General features: G+C 44.5%; 1 protein-coding gene across 3 annotated transcripts in view; it reads left to right on the forward strand.

Moving 5' to 3' along the window:
* The window catches only part of FAM117B (family with sequence similarity 117 member B), a 106,509-nt gene that overhangs the window by 51,808 nt on the left and 35,943 nt on the right, over positions 1-18,758 (forward strand). For all 3 annotated transcript variants that reach the window (XM_074967949.1, XM_074967947.1, XM_074967948.1), the window contains exons 2-3: positions 3,184-3,335; positions 13,115-13,207. In XM_074967949.1, coding sequence (XP_074824050.1) covers positions 3,184-3,335; positions 13,115-13,207 — 245 coding nt within the window. The remainder of the gene's footprint in view (positions 1-3,183; positions 3,336-13,114; positions 13,208-18,758) is intronic.

Here is an 18,758-nt window from a genome sequence, read left to right on the forward strand (position 1 = left end):
AAGGTCACAGAATCTGTGACCTCCGTGAAAGACTCGCAGCCTTAGTTATGGCATTTTCAGTTTTGAAGTGCCATGTTTTTGAGATGTGAAACATACATGCAGGCCACTTAAAACTTTCAGAGATTATATGGTACTTCCCTCAAGAGTAATAAAACTTCCAGGTATATAGCACCTCTCATCTGAGAATCTCAAAATATTTTAGCAACATTAAGCTTTTCAGTAGCTTTGTGAGATGGATTAACTGCTGTATTGAATTTTCAAGATGGGTAATATAAGATTAAGTGACTTGGGCAAGGCAACACAGCAGGTCCATGGCCAACTGGGATTAGAACCCAAGAGTCCTGATTGCTGGTGTGTCTGTCCTTACTCGTATATGTCACACTTTCCTTTCTCATAAAGTTCTGCCACTTCAGCTCTGCAGAAATCCAGTCCAATTTTCAGTTAGCGTACTTACTGTTTATCTGAATTCCTCTTTAAACTTTAGTTCAGCAGTTCCTGTTCTAAACTAAATGTTGTTATTTGCAGCCAGGCAACTGGTGCGTTCCATTCCAGAGGTGGCTACATTTCAGGCAAAGGATTTCCTTAGTATACATGACTTGTAATGAGCTTTGAAATCCTTCTTGATGACATATATAATTGTAACATTGTTATAATGGTTTTTGTATTCCAGTAAAAGCTAGTAATCCCATCATGCTAAAATATACTTGCACTGTATTTAAATTGATAAACTCTACACTAAACAGTAGAAGATATTTGCACAGATGGAAACAGAAAAAGCAAAAGTTTATTTAAATTACTAATCAGTTGTCTGTAGGACTGCATAACTAATTACATGTATTTTTTCTTCTAAAAAGCAACAAAGTTGACACTGATCCTTTCATATATGTACTGTGTAAATGTTGCTTTCTAGAGAGCTATTGAAAACTTGTTTGGTTTTCCTCTTCCTAGATCCTTTTTATCTGAAACGGATAGGGCTTTTTTATATACGCTCTTGAAAAATGTACTAAAAAACCTGTATAAAGGATAATTCCTAAGTAGTTTCTTGTTCTTTTTCAATGCCCTCTGTGCGTTTACACTTGTGGTGGTACTCCTGATAAGCTGCAGAAGTACCTTGCAAAGTTGTGGCTGTTGGTTTGGGGGGAGGTGGTGCCATAAGTGTTTCTTGTGTAAAGGTGATGGCATCACTCTCTTCTGTATAAGGGAATGCATCCCGAACAGCCTAAGTTACTTTGCCACCTCTGAGAGCAAGCTGCATTTGCCTTCATGTCCTGTGGTCTAGAGCTTCCCTCAACCCAGCTTAAATTCTTTGAATTAAAAAAAAAAAAAAGTTTTGCTGTTGAGTTCGGTGGGAACGGGCTTTGACATTTGCAGAGGAAAGAACAAAACCACTCAAGCAAGGGATATGTTGCTTATACCGCAGGCCTGAAAGGCTGCTGACTCATGTGAGAAAGTCAGCAGACATCTGATCTTTGTCCAATGCAAGGAAGAAGTCAGCAATCAGTGAGGCTAGAACAGTCTCTGTACCATATCCAACTCATAAGTCCATCTGCAAAGGATCAAGGACGTATGAAGGCTCCAGATTACCTTAAAGTCCTCAGTCCCTTGGTTAGAATGCTCCCATTAGTATATGTTCATAGTCCAGAGGCTAGAGCAGGAATCAAAAACATTTTTTAAACACCTTTCCTCCCCCCCACCCCTCCCCTCTTGAGGACTCCTGACCAACTTAACAGCACAATACGTATGCTAACAAACTTAAACAAAGCCTTTGTTTAATTTTGTTAGCATATGTATTGTGCTGCTAAATCCATATAAAGAATGAATGCCCTCCCTAGCCACGTTCTGCTCCTTTAAGGAGCAGAGTGCAGCTCTACCCCCTCCGGGGGGGAGGGCTAGCCTCCCCAACTCTTTCCAGTACCCCGTACCCGCTAAAAATCTCTTGCCGGTACTGCGTATTGGAGCGTACCACCCTACTTCCACTTTCCCACCATCCACCTGATAGAGTGTAGCTTGCTAATCTCCGACAAGTAGAAATGCACAGAGGACCTCCAAGAAGAAAAAGGTTACTTATCAGTAACTACTGTTCTTTGGGAACTGCTTCTGTGTAGTCACACTAACCACACACCTACCCCCTACTTAGGATTTCTGTATAATCCAGGATCCTGTCCTTAGAGAGAAGAAACAGAGGCATTTGGGAGGGTGCACTCCTTTATATAGAGTAGGGTGAGGACTTCACTTATGCATCAGAATGCTCATGTACACACACCTTTCCCTCCTGTACTGCTTTTCAATGTGTTTCACAACTTGGCTGTATTCCACAAGTCTGAATGCACAGTGGTGCCTCTCTAAGAACAAGCTATTGGTAACCTGTTTTCTGAGACTACCCCATTTATTCTCTGTATGGAGGACAAACATTCTATGCATTGTTTTAAAGCCATATTATAGGTAGATCGCATTTTGAGTCTAAATTACTTGTTCTTCCAATATTAGGAAAACAAATCTAAATATTTTGCACACTGAAATGTCTAGTAGCTAAAATATTAACTCTTTATCTTTACATCTGTGAAGTGTCTCATTCTGAACTCTGATCATGTGCATTTCTTCCTTTTTTTGCTAGGTTACCATACGCGTAGTCCAAAGTCATAAGCAGCCTCATGCATAACTGTCCATCAGGATGGCTGTTTTCTGCTTAGTAGTATAAGCTCAGTTTTGTTGATCACTGTGGAAATAAACTATGCAGTAGTTGGCATATGGATCAACAGCCTGGGCTTTAAAAATAAATCCAATGTTAAATTGGGCATAAATTTTGGTAGTACTTAAAAGTCACAGCAAAACACCAACAAAAACCGCCCTAATATTGGTAATTACTTTGTCTGTGCTTTTGTAGGGAAACTTTGAAAACACATTTCATGAGAGCAATGTAATCATGAACAAACAAGTACAGCAACAAAAAAAGCAAATTCTGAGCTTAATTTCCAAGTGGTCACTCATAGCTCCTTAATTATAGAGGCAGCTAGTAGTGTATAGTACAGCGCACGCACACATTTTGTGTTTGTGTGCGCTCCGTACCGAATACGTAGCAATTCTATTTCCAGTATAGCTAACTGAAAATTTGCTTTATTGAATTTTACTTGTACTTGATACACACACTTTGCTCATGAAATCTTATTATTTTTATTTTTCTAGTTGACAAATCACGACCGCCTTCATCAAGCCCATCCAGTATAATTCGCCGTACTTCCTCACTGGATACACTTGCTGCTCCCTACCTCGCTGGACAATGGCCTCGTGATAATCATGGACTGGCTGCTCCCTGTATGAGGGACAAAGCCACGCAGGTAAGACAGTTTTGTTAGGTGTGTATTTAAGTGTAAGAAGCTTTTTTATTTTTTTTTTCTGTATACATTCACCTTCCAAGCTCACTTCTTTGGAATTTTCCTTCCCTTCCCAAATTCCTGGAGAGAGTTTGTTTTTTCTATTTATTCCCAAATTCCCTTGCGCATGCCCTCTTACCCCCCTCCCCCCCCCAAAAAAAAAAGGGCAGAAGAGAAGATCTACCTCTTTCACTCATTTAAAGTCAGAAAGGCACTAGTACATCATGCATCTAAACTTGTTTTTTATTGCTCAAACTTCAAGTGCAGATTAGAGGACCACATTGGTAATATTACGTAGTAGTAATATTGGTAATATTAATATTAAACTATTACATGGGTATTGCATGACATTTTATTTGTATAGCTCCTTAATTATAGAGGCAGCTAGTAGTGATTCCTATACATAGGTTGCTCAACACTTTCCATTATCAGGCATTCTTGTGACTTTTTGCCTTTGAGACGCATTAACTCCTTTATGGTTGGCAGCAGGCTTTTGATGTTCAGCAAAGAGAAACTTCTCAGGTTATGGAAGTACCTTTTCTTTTGTTCTGTGAAATTCTAAGCGGATTTAGCTGAATTGCAAAGTATTTAAAAATCACCATATCTGAATGCTTGCTTGTGTGGGAATAAGTGCCATAGGAACCCTATGAAATACGGAATCTGTAGAGAGCATCAGAATCCCTCACTGCTGCTTGTGTGTTAAGGAAGAAGGCAACCATTTTTTATATTCTTTAGACCATGACATAGAATTAGAATTATTTTCTCTGGCTTTTCCTACAGGATTTGTAGTAATTTGTACACCAAACCATTTTAAAAATATGTAACAAAATGTAAAAGCGTGATCCAGTCTTTTGCTACTGATGTCAACACTTCGATGAATTCAGACCAACCTGTAGAAGTTGACTGTCAGCTTCTGTACTGAACACAGCATTCAAAAACATTTGCATTTAGAAACAGGGAGTTGCGTACCATATATACTCTATCATAAGCTGATTTGTTTATAAGCCAACCGCCCCCAAGATGGATAAGTAAAAATGGAAAATTTTTAAGACCCATTCATAAGCCGACCCTATAATTCAGGGGTCGGCAAACTTTTTGGCTCCTGGGCCATCAGGATAAGCTGCTGGTGGGCCGAGATGGTTTGCTTACCTCGAGCGTCCGCAGGCACGGAGGTAAACCTAAGTAAACAAAGTGTCCCAGTGCCCCAGCTGCTTACCCTTACAGGCTGGGACAGCAACTAGTGGGGAAATTTTTTGGTGGGGAGAAGCTGGGGGTCAGGGGAGTAACCCCTGTGACTACCCACCCCTAGCCTGGGACCCCCACACTCTCCCCATCCCATCCCTTCCCACCTTATCTGGGGAGGGCCAGGGGAGGATGTCTCTGGCCTGGCCGCAGCCTGCTCTGGTGGGCCAGACCAGGCGGCACGGCTGCTTCAGAGGCTGGGCGGAGAGTAGTATGGCCAGAAGTAGAGAGACTCTGGCTCTGCTGGCTATGCTGCCTCTCCTTGCCCCCTCTGTTGGGGGGAGGGGCTGCGTCCCACCTCTCCCTCTCTATACCCATTCATAAGCCGACCCCCTTCTCTGATGCTTCCCTTTTTTACTAAAAAAAATTTGGCTTATGAACGAGTATATATGGTAATTTTGTAATTGTTAAACATTTTGGCATATTTCTATGTTCTTTATAGCAAGAAATGGAAAGCAACATTCTCTGATCAGCAACGTTTAAAACCTCCTACTCTCACCCAATTTTAGAAGAATATATAGAATTGTCATCCCTCCCTGCTTTCTTCCTCCCCTTCTCCTACACAAATAATCAAGGCAGGAAAGTAACTTAGAACATTACTAAGTTTAAACATACTATTTTACCTTTGCAGTTTCCAAACTTAACATCCTCTTACAATTTCTTTACATATTGGCACTCCAGGGTAGTATTTTCAAGGGGGCTAACACTCTGTTGTGGGCTTCAGTGGTGGGCGTATTCTCACAGCATAGCATATTCTGGGATGTCGTAATTGAGTAGGAACTGGAGTCTAGGTGTCAAAGTCTTGACAAAAGAGAAGTGTATTTTGGAGGGAAAAAAACTTGGTCGTTTGAGTGGTTTCAGCTCATTTATCCCTTGCAACAGAGATGTAGGATTTTTGTTTTAATGTAGAACATAAGAAACTATTCTCCAATTGCTCACATGTAAGTCACATTTTTATTTCATCTAGCCAGTTATACAGTGGAGTCGCATCTTACGTGGGGGTTAGGTTCTAAAGTCAGCGCGTAAGGCAAAAATCGCATATAGTCAAAAAGAGAGAGAGACGGAAGAATGAAAGAATAAAAAAGGGAGAAAGACGCCTTCACCGTCGTTATGCGCAAACTGGAGTGCCTCAGGATGGCCAGGAGCATTGTCTACAATCAGCAACACTTTAAAGTCAAGTCCTTTCTCTTCGAGGTACTGCTTGACCTCCAGAATGAAACACTTGTGGAACCAATCCAGAAATAATGCTGCCGTCACCCAGGCCTTTTTATTTGATTGCAAGAACACAGGCTGGCTTTGAATTCCTTCTCATCAGAAGGCTGTCCCTCTTCGGTGGGAGGTTTGAACAGCGCGTAGAGGCTAAGAGCCTTTTCTTGCAATGTGTTGCCATCGATAGGCACACATTTACGGTTCATGTCTTCTAGTCATAAGTTTAATGCCTTTTCAGTCTTCACTAAAGTCTTATCATGCACCTGGCTCATCACCTTAGCAGTTATTGGAGCACTTGATGTCATGGCTTGACAAATTTCTCTCTCTCGAATCTTGATGGCCCAGATGCTAGATTTGTTGCAGCCATATTTACATGCCACGTTGGAAACAGACATACCATCTCTCAATAAGTCCAACACAGCCAGTTTTTCCTCCAGCATTGGAACAGATCGCTGTTTCTTCAGTTGAGCACCAGATGAAGTAGTTGGCTTGCGTTTAGGGGTCATGTTGTATGAAAAATATGTATCTTTAAACACTAAAATCACGCTCCCCCCGCTGCCAGCAGGCAGCGATCAATCCGGGGGGGGGGTCAATTTATCGCGTCTAGTCTAGACACAATAAAACGACCCCGGAGCGCTCTCCCGTTGACGCCTGTACTCCACCGCCGCAAGTTATTTATTTTGCCGAGCGCGTATAGTTGAATTCGCATAAGTTAAATGCGCGTATGATGCGACTCCGCTATACTTGCTGTAAGCATGAGGCTATCTTGATTGTACTTTCCTTGAATGCTTTTCCCTTGAGTGCACTTGGTGCAATAAATCTTCAAAACCATGCGGTGTAAAAGTATTGGTTTATCAAGACACAGAATAGATGCATTCTGTTCTATGATACTTGATTATTAGTAAAAACTGGAGGCCTTATTGGCTAGTGCATTTAGCAGAACCATGTAAGCAATATCATCCGAGTGTTGGTTTTGTCCTCTAAGATCCTTTATAGCTTAGGATCTAGCTACTTGAAATTCTCTGTCTGTATCTCTCGGTCTGTGTCTCTGCAGAAATGCTACATCTATAGTTAGCTGGATCTGGATCACCTTTGGTTCAAAAAAGGGGGAGGTGCTCTTTGAGTGGCTCTTCTCCCTCTAATGAGTATAAGAGTGTTCAATGCCCTCTATCATGTCAGCCACTGTGCTACATAAGAACGGTCATACTGGGTCAGACCAAAGATCCATCTAACCCAGTATCCTGTCTTCTGACAATGGCCAATGCCAGGTGCCCCAGAGGGAATGAACAGAACAGGTAATCAGCAAGTGATCCATTCCCTGCTTCCTATTCCCAGCTTCTGGCAAACAGAGGTTAGGGATACCATCCCTGCGCATCCTGGCTAATAACCATTGATGAACCTATTCTCCATGAATTTATTTAGTTGTGGTTTGTCCTTTTTTTTGTTTTGTTTTTTAACCCTGTTATAGTCTGTGCTAGACTGAAGTGGACCACTCTGATCTGTTCACATATGAGGTTTTTCCCCATTCTTTGCTAATCATTTAGGATAGTTGTAGTTTAGTGCTGAGTATGGATAATTAACTTAAATTAGTAGTTCAGTTCCAGGTTATGATGGAACTGAAGAAAAAGAAGAAACTGGGGTTCAAGAGATGCACTTCATGCCTAGCTGTCTTCCCAGCATTGGATGACCATGTTAGGTGCCTGAAGTGCTCGGGAGAGTACCGTTTTTCTTCTGGGTGTTCTGTCGGCCAGATTTTCATACCCGGAGCTTGCAAAAGGCAGAACAGGTTGCAAGTGCTTTTCCTTGAGTCTTGTACCCTCTGGATCCAGTGTCTAAGGGCTTGTCTTCACTACAGCTTCTGGTCGATATAAGCTACACAATTTGAGTTACATTGGTAGCGTAATTCAAGTCAATGTAGCTTAGATCTGCATACCACGGGATCCACACTATGCTATGTCAGCGGGAGAGGCTCTCCTGCCAATGTTGCTTCCGCCTCTTGTTGGAGTGGAGTACAGAAATTGATGGGAGAGCACTCTCCCATTGGTTGAGCATGTCTTCACTAGATTCGCTAAATCGATGCCACTGTATCGATTGCAGCAGCACTAATTTAGCTCTGTAGTGAAGACAAGCCCTAAGAGGCCAGTTTTGGCTCCTGTAACTTCCTCCAGCAAGCCAAAGCACCTTAAAGGGTCTAGAAAATCAGAACCCTCATTGGGTACAGCTCCTGATCCTGCTGCTCAAGCAGTCAGGTTTTTAATACTGTTATTGATAGAGAAGGGCGGACTGCCTATGACATAACTGAGAGCCATGTTGTTAACTCAAGCTGTGTTGGTTCCAAAGAGGAAGGCAAAGAAAAAGACAGCCAGTGTTAGCAGTGCCAGATCCTGCATGTCCGATTTGTCAGATCCTTCTGATTCTGACAAGGCCTCTACGGCTCCAAAACCAAGTTTGGTTCCATTTTCAGCTTTGAGAACCAAAGGGGTGGATTTGAATATTTCACTAGATCCTGTGCCATCCAGGTCTTGGGTTCCTGTTTCAAACCCTGCTCCGGTTCTGGGTTCCTCTTCGGATCCAAAGAGGACCTTTACTTTAGTGGCTGGTGTATACTGTTTTACTTCTGAGCATTCCTCAGATCTGAGTGAGAAACAGAGGGTCTTGTGGAAGAATTACAAAGAAAACCTATTAAAACAATAAAAGCATCTACACCGGGATGGCCAACCTGAGCCTGAGAAGGAGCTAGAATTTACCATGTACATTGCCAAAGAGTCACAGTAATATGGTGGGGGGGGTGTGTGTGTGTGTGTATGTATGTATGCACACACATAATTTGATTATGTGTATTTTATTATGCATTTATAATGTGTAGTTAACAATAATAATAACTTGTCTTAACCTTTTACTTAGTGGGACTTTCGGCATTCTTTGCTTTCAACAATTTCCTTAAGGTTTGGTTTGTGTTCAGTTGTGCTCACATGCAGCAGTTCTGTTAAATGGCTGTCTGTCAAAACGGATCAGTGCTTGGATTTCACATGTTTGAGTGTTGAGAAAACAGACTCACAAAGATAAGTTGTGACATTGAGATTAATTTTAGGGCTGCACTTCTGATGTTGGGGTATTTATCCTTTGGTGCAGAATTCCAGAAAGTAAGGGTCCCCTCTGTCTTCTGAACAGATTTCAGTCTGTCATCTTCCAAAAGTTCTATTTCCATCTGGAATATTGCTTCGTCAGTGACTAATGGGGGATTCAGACAATTGGCTTCAGCACCAAAAGGGTCAATCAGAAATCTGATTTGAGGTCTTTTCTACTGCAAAAGTTGGAATCTTTCCTCAAAACTGTCCTTAGGATCTTTAATCATGCTCGCATATCTAGTTGTGCTCCGTTTCAGAGATTCTGCTGCATCTTCTTTTGATCTGGCTTGAAGTTATGATATTGAGGAAAAGTGTGTCAGCTCTCCCTCAAGCATTTGTCTGTGAAACAGCTGCAGTTTGTTCATGAATGCAAATATGCTTTGCACTAGATCAGACAGCAACCAGAATTTTCCTTGTAAGTCCACCTTTAGTTTATCCAACTGCAGCAGCATGTCTGCAAGAAATGCCAAAGCCAAAATCCACCCAGGATCTGTAAGATCAGGGTATATTCTGTGCTTCTCCTCCATAAACAATTTTACTGGTTCCAGGAGCTCGAAAAAACGGGAAATAACTTTACCTTTCGAGAGTCATCAGACTGTGCAGTGAAATGGCAAATTGGCAGGGAAGTCATCTTCATCCAGATCTTCTGTTAGTTTTTGAAATTGTCTGTGATTGAGTGCATTTGAGCGAATGAAATTTACAATGTGCAGGACCAGTTTCATGATGTGATCAAATTTGAGATTTTTAGATACCAGTTGCTCCCAATGAATAATACAGTGAAATGTCCAAAATTTGGGAAAGCTCTTGTCAGACTTACAAAGCCCTACTAATCCATTCACAGATCCCCACATGGACGGAGCCCCGTCCATTGCAGTGGCACTGAACTTCTGTAAAGGGAAGTGGTGTTTCGCAACTAACATCATCAATGCCTCCTTTAGATCTCATCCACGAGTTCTATCCTTTAGTGGCATGATATCGAGGAGTTGGCTTTACGACACAGTCTGGACAAATACCGATAATTGAGGTTTATTCTGTACATTGCATGACTCATCCAAAGCAATGCTCAGATACACTGTTGAAGTTGCAAGTACGGTTGCGATTCGATGTCACTATTCAGGTCAGAGATTCTGTGTTTTATTGTGTGGCATGAAGCTACAGGCCAGACATTTTCTTCTGTAGATTCTCGTTCTCTGGTGACAGGATTGAAATCATATCAGTGAGGCATGTTTTTATAAACTCGCCTTCAGAGTAGGGCTTTTTTGCACTGGCTATGTGCCAGGCCACATAATAGGACACTAACGTTGCAGTCTGCAATCAGTTGGCAAATCTGGTGAAGAATTGGGCTTCTACATATGTTTGTTTTTTCAAAGTTTTCAGTTCAGAACCTTGTAGGAATTCTTGATCCGTATGTGCATGACTAGAAGCAAACTTGCAGCGTCATTTCGAAGATTTGAACTGAGAGATACACATCTGGCAAAGAAGACACATGGCCTTACCATTATGTTCAGTGAAAAAGTACTTATTCTCCCACTCCTATTGGAAGCCTCAGCTTTCATCTGTGTATTTTCTTTTCTGTTTTCACTTGCCTTCCATTGTTAGATGGTGTAAGAAAAATTTTGATTAAAAATTTCCACACCAGCTAGTCACTGTGTGCTTTATTGAAGGGGACACAGGCGCCAGCCAGGGGTTGCTGGAACCCTGGCTCTGCCTCAGGCCCCGCCTCCCATCCCATTCGGGTCCCCATCCCCCAGTGAGCCATGTCCTCGCTCCCTCCCTCCCCCCCAAAGCCACCTCAATGCTGCGAAACAGCTGATCACAGCAGGTGGGAGGCACAGGGAGGGAGGGAGATGCACTGGGGGAGGGAAAGAGAGAGAGGGCTGTGATAGGGCTGCCAGTGGGTACCAAGCACCCATCATTTTTTTCCCCAGAGTCAGCTTCTGGCACACTGTGCCACATTGTGGCCTTGCCTGAGGTGATAAAGGGCACGGTGGGCTATTGGCATCTCCAGTTCCTTCTCACCGCCTCATGGTCTGAGCCAGAGCTTCTACTCTCCAATCGTCCTTGTGACATGCTTTCCGAAACTCTTCAAAACCTATCCTATGCAGGAGCTGCATATTATCTTCTGAAGAGCCGCATGCGGCTCTGGAGCTGCCGATTGGCGACCCCTGATCTACACACATGTTGATAAGCTTACAAGAGATCATGCCCAACTCTAAGAAGGGCTGTGGCAGGTAGGTGCTCAGTCCTTCGAACTTCACGATGGGTAGGGTTTTTCTGTAGTCACAAGTTCATACCAGATTTTGCTCAGAAAAAGAACACCCGTGAATCTGTTTGTTTCCTTTACGCAGTTTGGTTCTTTGATTTTGGAACTCTGGGAACAGGTAATCGCCAGACAAAGGTTCCCTCCTCAGGACGAAACTTTGAAAGACTGAGTTCTTGCATAAACAGAGGATGTATGTTTGCATATACCTTCCCCCCCCCCCACCCCCTAAGAATTTTTCTGGGAAACCCACCTAACTTTGTCCCATAAATTCATTCTTGTCTGGCACATAATTTCATGTAGCCTTTTGAAGCTCATGACACTTCCCAGGATTTATATTGGTCATGTCTCCCCCTATAGAAATTACATATAATTCCACAATACATGAATTTTGCAACTTGATACAATGGACTCGAAACCTTCTAAAACTTGATTCAGTAAGGTTTTTCAAGAATGTTGCAGGAAATGGCTGCATCTGTCACAATAGCCTCTTTCTGTATTCAGAACAGGATTTGAATAGTATACAGTAAATATTATTTACTGTATACTAAATATACACACATTGAACAATGAAGATAAAACAAGCGATTGAATAGTTGGTCATTCGGTAAGAACTGTCTAATCTGTGCACTCAATGAGGCAGATGACCTGTGGAAAAAATATGTGATAATGTAATTAAAGACAGTATCATAATGCATACATGCCAGGAGGTCTAATTAAGGTTGCCCAGGCAACTTAATTCTAGTATTTCCTAACTTGAGTGCTCAACTATAGGTTATAGTATAGTTGTTATTGTGTTATTGCAATCATTAATTGTGCAGTATTGCTTATATACTAGAATGTTTGCTTGTGGCATGTCTACACTACAAACTTAAGTCGATCTAATGTTAGGCTGACTTACAGCCACCACAGTAATTACTACAGTGGTTCATGTCCATGCTGGCCTCTTTCTGTTGGTGGTACGCATCCACTGATTTAAGAGGGGCAGTGTAGGGAGCTGAGAGAGCCTGGGCTCTCAGCTCTGTGTGCAGCTCCCTGATGGGAGCCTCGCCCCATTCCACCCCAGACTCCCTGCTGGGAGCATGGCTGCCCCCTGGGCTTCCGTGGGGAGCTGTATGCCCAGAGCTCAGGCAGCAGCCCAGCTCAGGGTGAGGAGTCCAGAGCCTCCACAGGAGCCTGGCTTGGGGAAGGGAGCCCCCTACCTGCCCCAGGCTGACCGCCCCAGATGTGAGCCGGACTCTCTTGTCAATTTCATGGAGCCATGAAATTGATAAGAATGAGAGCCAACACTTGATATAAGTAACCTGCAGTGTCTATATGGACACTGCATTGCCCGAACTACACTGACAAGTTTCTCATGGAGGTAGTTATGTCGCTGTAATAGGGCACTTATATCGGTGACAGCAAGGCTATATTGTGGAAACTGACCTAATTAGGTCAATGTAAGCTGCTTTACATTGACCTAACTCTGTAGTGTAAACCAGGCCTTTTGTCACATAGGATCAAATTAATCCCTGGTCTGAGCACTAAAGTGGTTGGGACTTGTACCCACTTAAACCTAATGGGCCAAATTCTTTCCATGTTTTAAGTGACACTAAATTAGAATTAATACTTCTGTTATAGTTGGGGTGATAAGTGTTCATATGAAATAGGGAATAGACCTACTGTGTAGATTATAGGAGTGGCTGAGGTGACATCTTCATACTGATTACTTGTAGGAATATCAGAGGTGCCATAGAGGGCTTTCATTCAGTGACTTGTGCTTTCCAGCAGTGTCTGTATCCAGAAAATCATAATTGCATGCCCTCTCTTAGCTTACTTGTTTCTAATTTCTTTTTTCTTTTGTTTTTTGGCAAGAATAAGCATACCCTTTTAAAATTAGTCCTTTAATCTTCTTGTTACAGACAGAGAGTGCCTGGGCTGAAGAATATTTAGAAAAGAAGAAAGGATCTCACAAGCGTTCAGCATCCTGGGGCAGCACAGACCAACTCAAGGAGGTCAGGAAAGCTATTGTTTGAAATAAAGTTGGGTCAGGCTTGTTGCCTACATACTTTATTACCATGAGATTTGAAGAAAGTGCAAACTTTTGTGTTTAGTATTGCCATATAAAGATTGGAGGTGGAGAAAATAGAAATATAGAATGGCTAATCTGTTATAAAACAAACCAAAAAAAATCCCTTGGACATCTTCTATTTTTTCACTGATAGGATCCCCATGCAAGACACCAGTATTTAATGAAGTGGGGTAGGGAAAGCAACAAGAAATCAAGGAAGTATCTGTTAGCTGAGAGAGGAATTCAAATGGTCGTATAATTCCCGTCAAACTTAATTCTTCTTTGAGTGATGATCCAATATTGTATTCCACTGAGGGTTATGCGCCATGCGCCCCGAGCCAGAGCTTTTGAAAGTAGTACTGTTCAGTGGTCCGCACATGCACACTGTGCCACATCATGGCCTTGCCTGAGGTGATAAAGGGCACAGTGGGCTATCGGCATCTCCAGTTCCTTCTCACCGCCTCATGGTCTGAGCCAGAGCTTCTACTCTCCAATCGTCCTTGTGACACAGGTTTTGAAGAGTTTCAGAAACTATCCTTAGTACTGTTAGTAGTTTAGATTTCTTAGTTGTTCTGTACTTACTTTTTTCTTTTCTGTTCAGTTCTTCCTTTCATACCAGATTTAAGACTTGGGACACTGCTTCGGTGGTCTTTCCTGCCAAACATTACCCCACCCTGACACCTGGGCCTGGGTACTAGGTTATGCTGAAGTTGCCAGGGTTCAAAACTTGTGATTTCTGCTCTCGCTTGTTTTCCATCAGCAGCGTGCACCAGCATGTATTGCTTGGGGGAAGTCCCACATTGCGTCCAGGTACGGTATCTGCCTCCCCTGCTCGTACTCGGGAGAACCAGACACTCCGCATCAGGAAACACCTTATGGAGGCTGCCATGGGATCAACATTGGATTCTGGCTGGGGAAACCCCCCTGGTACATTGGCCTGAACAGGCAAAGAGTGTCCCCTCTTCCGTGGAACCCTGCCTTGGGGCCTAGTCATGAACCAAGGAAGCATGCACATAAGCATGGCAGAAAGTCTTCCTCCAAATCTCATGTGGACTCTGCACCATCCACAATTCCTGGCCATGAAGTATCCATGCGTTAGCAGTCTCACAAGAATGAGAAATGGCAGCATTGATCACTAGTTCCACAGGTACCGATCACAGACCCAGTGACTCCACCGGCATCCCCTGAACCATCGGTCTCCAGACAGATGCAGTTCCTGATACCAACTCCTCCAGCGGAACGGATACCTTTGACCTCTGGGAGAATTGGAGGTTCCCTGGATCCCCATGAGTTATTCACAATCTATGACCACCAATCTGATCACCAAGTCGAAGGGACCCTTTGCCCGCTATGCTCTTGCCACCTCCTGTTCCAACAGTCCTAATGCCACCGCCATTTGGTGAGGTTTCTGACTCCTCTGATTTGGACCATATGGATCTCTGACAGAGTCTACTGCTCCTGTTCCTGAAGCACGACTACTGGAAGGTTCCGACAACACTGGGGCACTTCCCCACCTTGCTTTGCCTGCAGATCTTGTATCTGGCACTGTGGTCCTAAGCTGCACAACAGCAGGGCCAACCGGGTTGGCCACAATATTCACCCTCTGAACAGTCCCGCTCGGTCTGGGAGGACTCCCCCACTTCATCACCACAACCCTCATCAGGTAAGCACTCTGACATAGTGCTGGATGCTGCACCGATTAGCCCGATTCCAATGGTACCGACAGATCCTGAGAGGCATCCCTCATCTTCCCCAGATGCAGCTGCCTCTTCAATCCCCTTCTTCCCCACTGGATGACTATTGCCAGTTCCAGGAATTGCTGCGGAGAATAGCTAATGCCCTACACATTACCTTAGAGTAGACTAGACAGTCAATACCAGCTGCTTGATATCTTGCACACTTTGGTACTGGTGAGAGTGGCCTTACCAATCAACGATGCCATCCTCCAACTGTCATGCCTGGTATTGCACATCCCAGCCACATGTGCGCCTGCCCCAGAAGGGGCTGAGAATAGATACTATGTCCCCACCAAAGAGTCAGAGTTCCTGTTCTCTCATCCACCACCAAACTCATTGATTATTCAGGTGGTCTCAGAACATTCCAAACAAGCTCGACCCCATTCAATAGAGAGGGTTAGAGGCTAGACCTCATGGGCAGAAAGGTGGTCTCGGTGGAACTCCAGTTTTGTATTTCAAACTACTTAGTCCTGATGACCAAATATGATTTTATGAACTATGGGAGATTGGCACAGTTTGCGATCCTGCGATGGTAGCTTATCTGCAATCAATTCCAGGCAGTCTTGGAGGAAGGCAAGTTACTCGCCAGATCCATGCTTCAGGCAGCAGTGGACTCCATAGATAAAGTCTCTTGTTTCTTGGCAACGGGAATTGTCATGAGGAGAGAATCCTGGTTACGCTCCTCTGGCTTCCCCAGGGAAGTGCAAAACACTGTAAAAGACTTCCCATTCAATGAATCGCACCTCTTCAATCAGGAGACGGATGAGTCCCTAAACTCTCTAAGGTCTCTGGGCATCTACACACCAGCACCTAAGAGGAAATTCTACTGCCCACCCCAATCATATAGTTACAGGGCCGCCGCAGCTATACCACCAACATACCTATGAGCCTCTTCAAAAGCACCCTAAGGTCCACAGGCCACGTCAACCTATGTCAACTGCCCAGCCATCAGCGCAACACATCCAAACGTCATGTAAACATTATTTCCGAGTGTCCTTAGAGAGCCGTTAACGGCTCCATACACCAATGCCCATTTACCCTATCCCATTCGGGGAGCCACCTCTGACTCTTCTGCCAGCATGGAAAGCCATAACAATGGACAAGCGGGTCCTAGATATTATCCAGAGCAGCTATATCATAGAGTTCATGGCATCTCGCCCTTCTCCTCGGTCCACACGCATGAAACGCGTACTCGACAACCTCCTCCAACTAGAGGTCAACTCCCTATTGCAGAGGGGAACTGTGGAGCTAATCTCAGACTCCTTTCAAGGAAGAGGGTTCTCCTCGAGATACTTCCTAGTTCCCAAAAAGACTGGAGAGTGGAGACCGATATTAGGTCTCTGATGCCTCAATTGCTCGATTTTTCCAAACCAAGATTTTGCGTGGTCACACTTGCAACAGCCATTCCCTCCTTAGAAAAAAGATGTGGTTGATGGCTCTTGATATGCATATCATACCTACTTCCATATCAGTATACACCCAACTCATGGAAGGTTCCTGAGGTTCAAGGTGGGGCCTTGGCATCTTCAATACAGGGTCCTATCCTACAGACTCACCACTGCCCCACGAGTATTCACAACAGGATTCTCTGTAGTGGCAGCCCATCTTAGACATCAGTGGGTCCTTGTTTTCCTCTATCTAGACGACTGGCTGATAGCAGCACAGTCCAAAGAAGAGGCCCAGAAGGTGACATCGCAACTGCTTCTACTCCTCTCCTTCCTAGGGGTTAGTGTCAATGCTGAAAAATCAACTTTAAACCCTACGCAATCCCTAGAGTTCGTAGAAGCTCACATAGACACAACCTCCGCCCGAGCTTATCTACCAAGGGAAAGATTCCAGACAATGAGGGAATTAATCACTTTGACCAAAACCTGACTCTCTTGGGACATATGGCAGTCTGAACATAAATCACGCCATTCGCTCGCCTACACCTGCGCTGCCTTCAACTCTGGCTACATAGGTCTACTCCCCCATGCATCAATCCATGCACCCTCTGCTCCACCTGTCACCAGAAGTTCTTTCCTCACTCCAATGTTGGATGAACTCACCATGAATCTGCTCAGGGATGAGCTTCCTCCCATCCTCACCCACCATGACCATCATAAGTGATGCATCCCTCATGGGCTGGGGTGCCCACATGGGCAAACGCATGACACAAGATACCTGGACAGCATGAGAGTCCAGGATGCAGATAAATATATTGGAACTCTGGGCAGTTTGCAGAGCTTGCCAGGCGTTCCTGCCAACCATCCAAAATCAACACGTTCCTGTCATATCAGATACCACCCCCACAGGCTTCTACATAAACAAACAAGAGGGGACGAGATCCAGAACCTTGTGTGCGGAAGCTATCCACCTTTGGGAATGGTGAATCACACACCGTATTCTTTTGACAGCAGCCTATCTATCGGGCACCCAGAACACAATTGCTAATGCTGTCAGCAGAAACTTTGCAACCTACCACAAATGGGAGTTGCGTGATTCTCTAATCGTGGACATCTTTGGCCAGTGGGAAACCCCAGTGAGGGATCTTTCCTCATCCCACAACAATAACAAATGCACCCAATATTGTTCAAAGGGAGGATCTGGAACTCAATCACAGGGGGACGCCCAAGTCCTCAATCGGTCATACCAGATGAATGATGCCTCTCCCCCCGCTTTATCTCTTCTACAGCAGGTGGTCCACAAGATCAGATGGCAGAAGGCAACAGCCATGCTGATAGCCTCTTTTTCTTTGGGTGCTTGTTCATGTCAATTCCAATGAGGTTTCTCCATGGCATGCTGTGGTTCCCGCGTTTAAAAGTTGAGGCCTGTGGTAAATGCATGCCCAAAAGTGACATGCACACTTCAGGCTTGTGGTGTCTAGGAGAGTCACCAGAAAGACCAGTGCAGGATCTGTCGCAGGTTTTGCCCTAGAACTTTGAGGACAGGGACCAGCATCTCAAAGTTCTGCTGATGGAGGCCATGCTTCGGCCCCAGTCAGACCCCGGATTGGGACACCCCGTGCCTAGCACCGTCTCCTTGGTGCAGAGCACCCCGGCACCATCTTCCCAGGATCTAGTGCCAGGAAAGGACTCCTTACGAGACTCTTGGCACCATCATGGCTCCTCCCGCATGTAGTTGTCAGGTAGGCACTGTTCACAATTGCAAGTGCCTCAGAAGAAGAAGAAGCCGGAGAAGGGCCACTCTCCCCTGACCAAAACTAAGAAGCCGGCCATGATGGGACCCCAGTCAGCCTACAGCACTTCAGCCACTTCACCCGCGAGGTTCACATCGACTCCTGCAGTTAAGTCTGGACCCGCCCTGCTTGCCGAGCCCTTGGAGTCAGCAGCTGCGCCTCGTGTTGACCCCGGAGGCATATGAGGTGGCACAGGACTTGTTGCGCCTCACAGTGCCGTTTTCCCCTCTCGGAAAGGATGAACTGGCACCAGCCTGCCCCACGGTCCAGTCAAAGGGGAAGTCAGCCATGCTGCCGCAATGCTTGCCATCTCCACAGCACTTAAGCTCACTTACGATGAGCTATGACCAGCAGGAGAGTGGGGGGCGGGGAGGGAGAAAACCTTTTGTAGTGATAATCAAGGTGGGCCATTTCCAGCAGTTAACACACTCCTGCTGATAATAGCTCATCTTAAGTGATCACTCTCCTTACAGTGTGCATGATAAACACCCATTTTTTCATGTTCTGTGTGTATATAAATCGCCTCACTGTATTTTCCACTGAATGCATCTGATGAAGTGAGCTGTAGCTCACGAAACCTT

The sequence above is a fragment of the Natator depressus genome, chromosome 11, assembly GCF_965152275.1.
Source record: "Natator depressus isolate rNatDep1 chromosome 11, rNatDep2.hap1, whole genome shotgun sequence".
Taxonomy (NCBI): Eukaryota; Metazoa; Chordata; order Testudines; family Cheloniidae; genus Natator; species Natator depressus.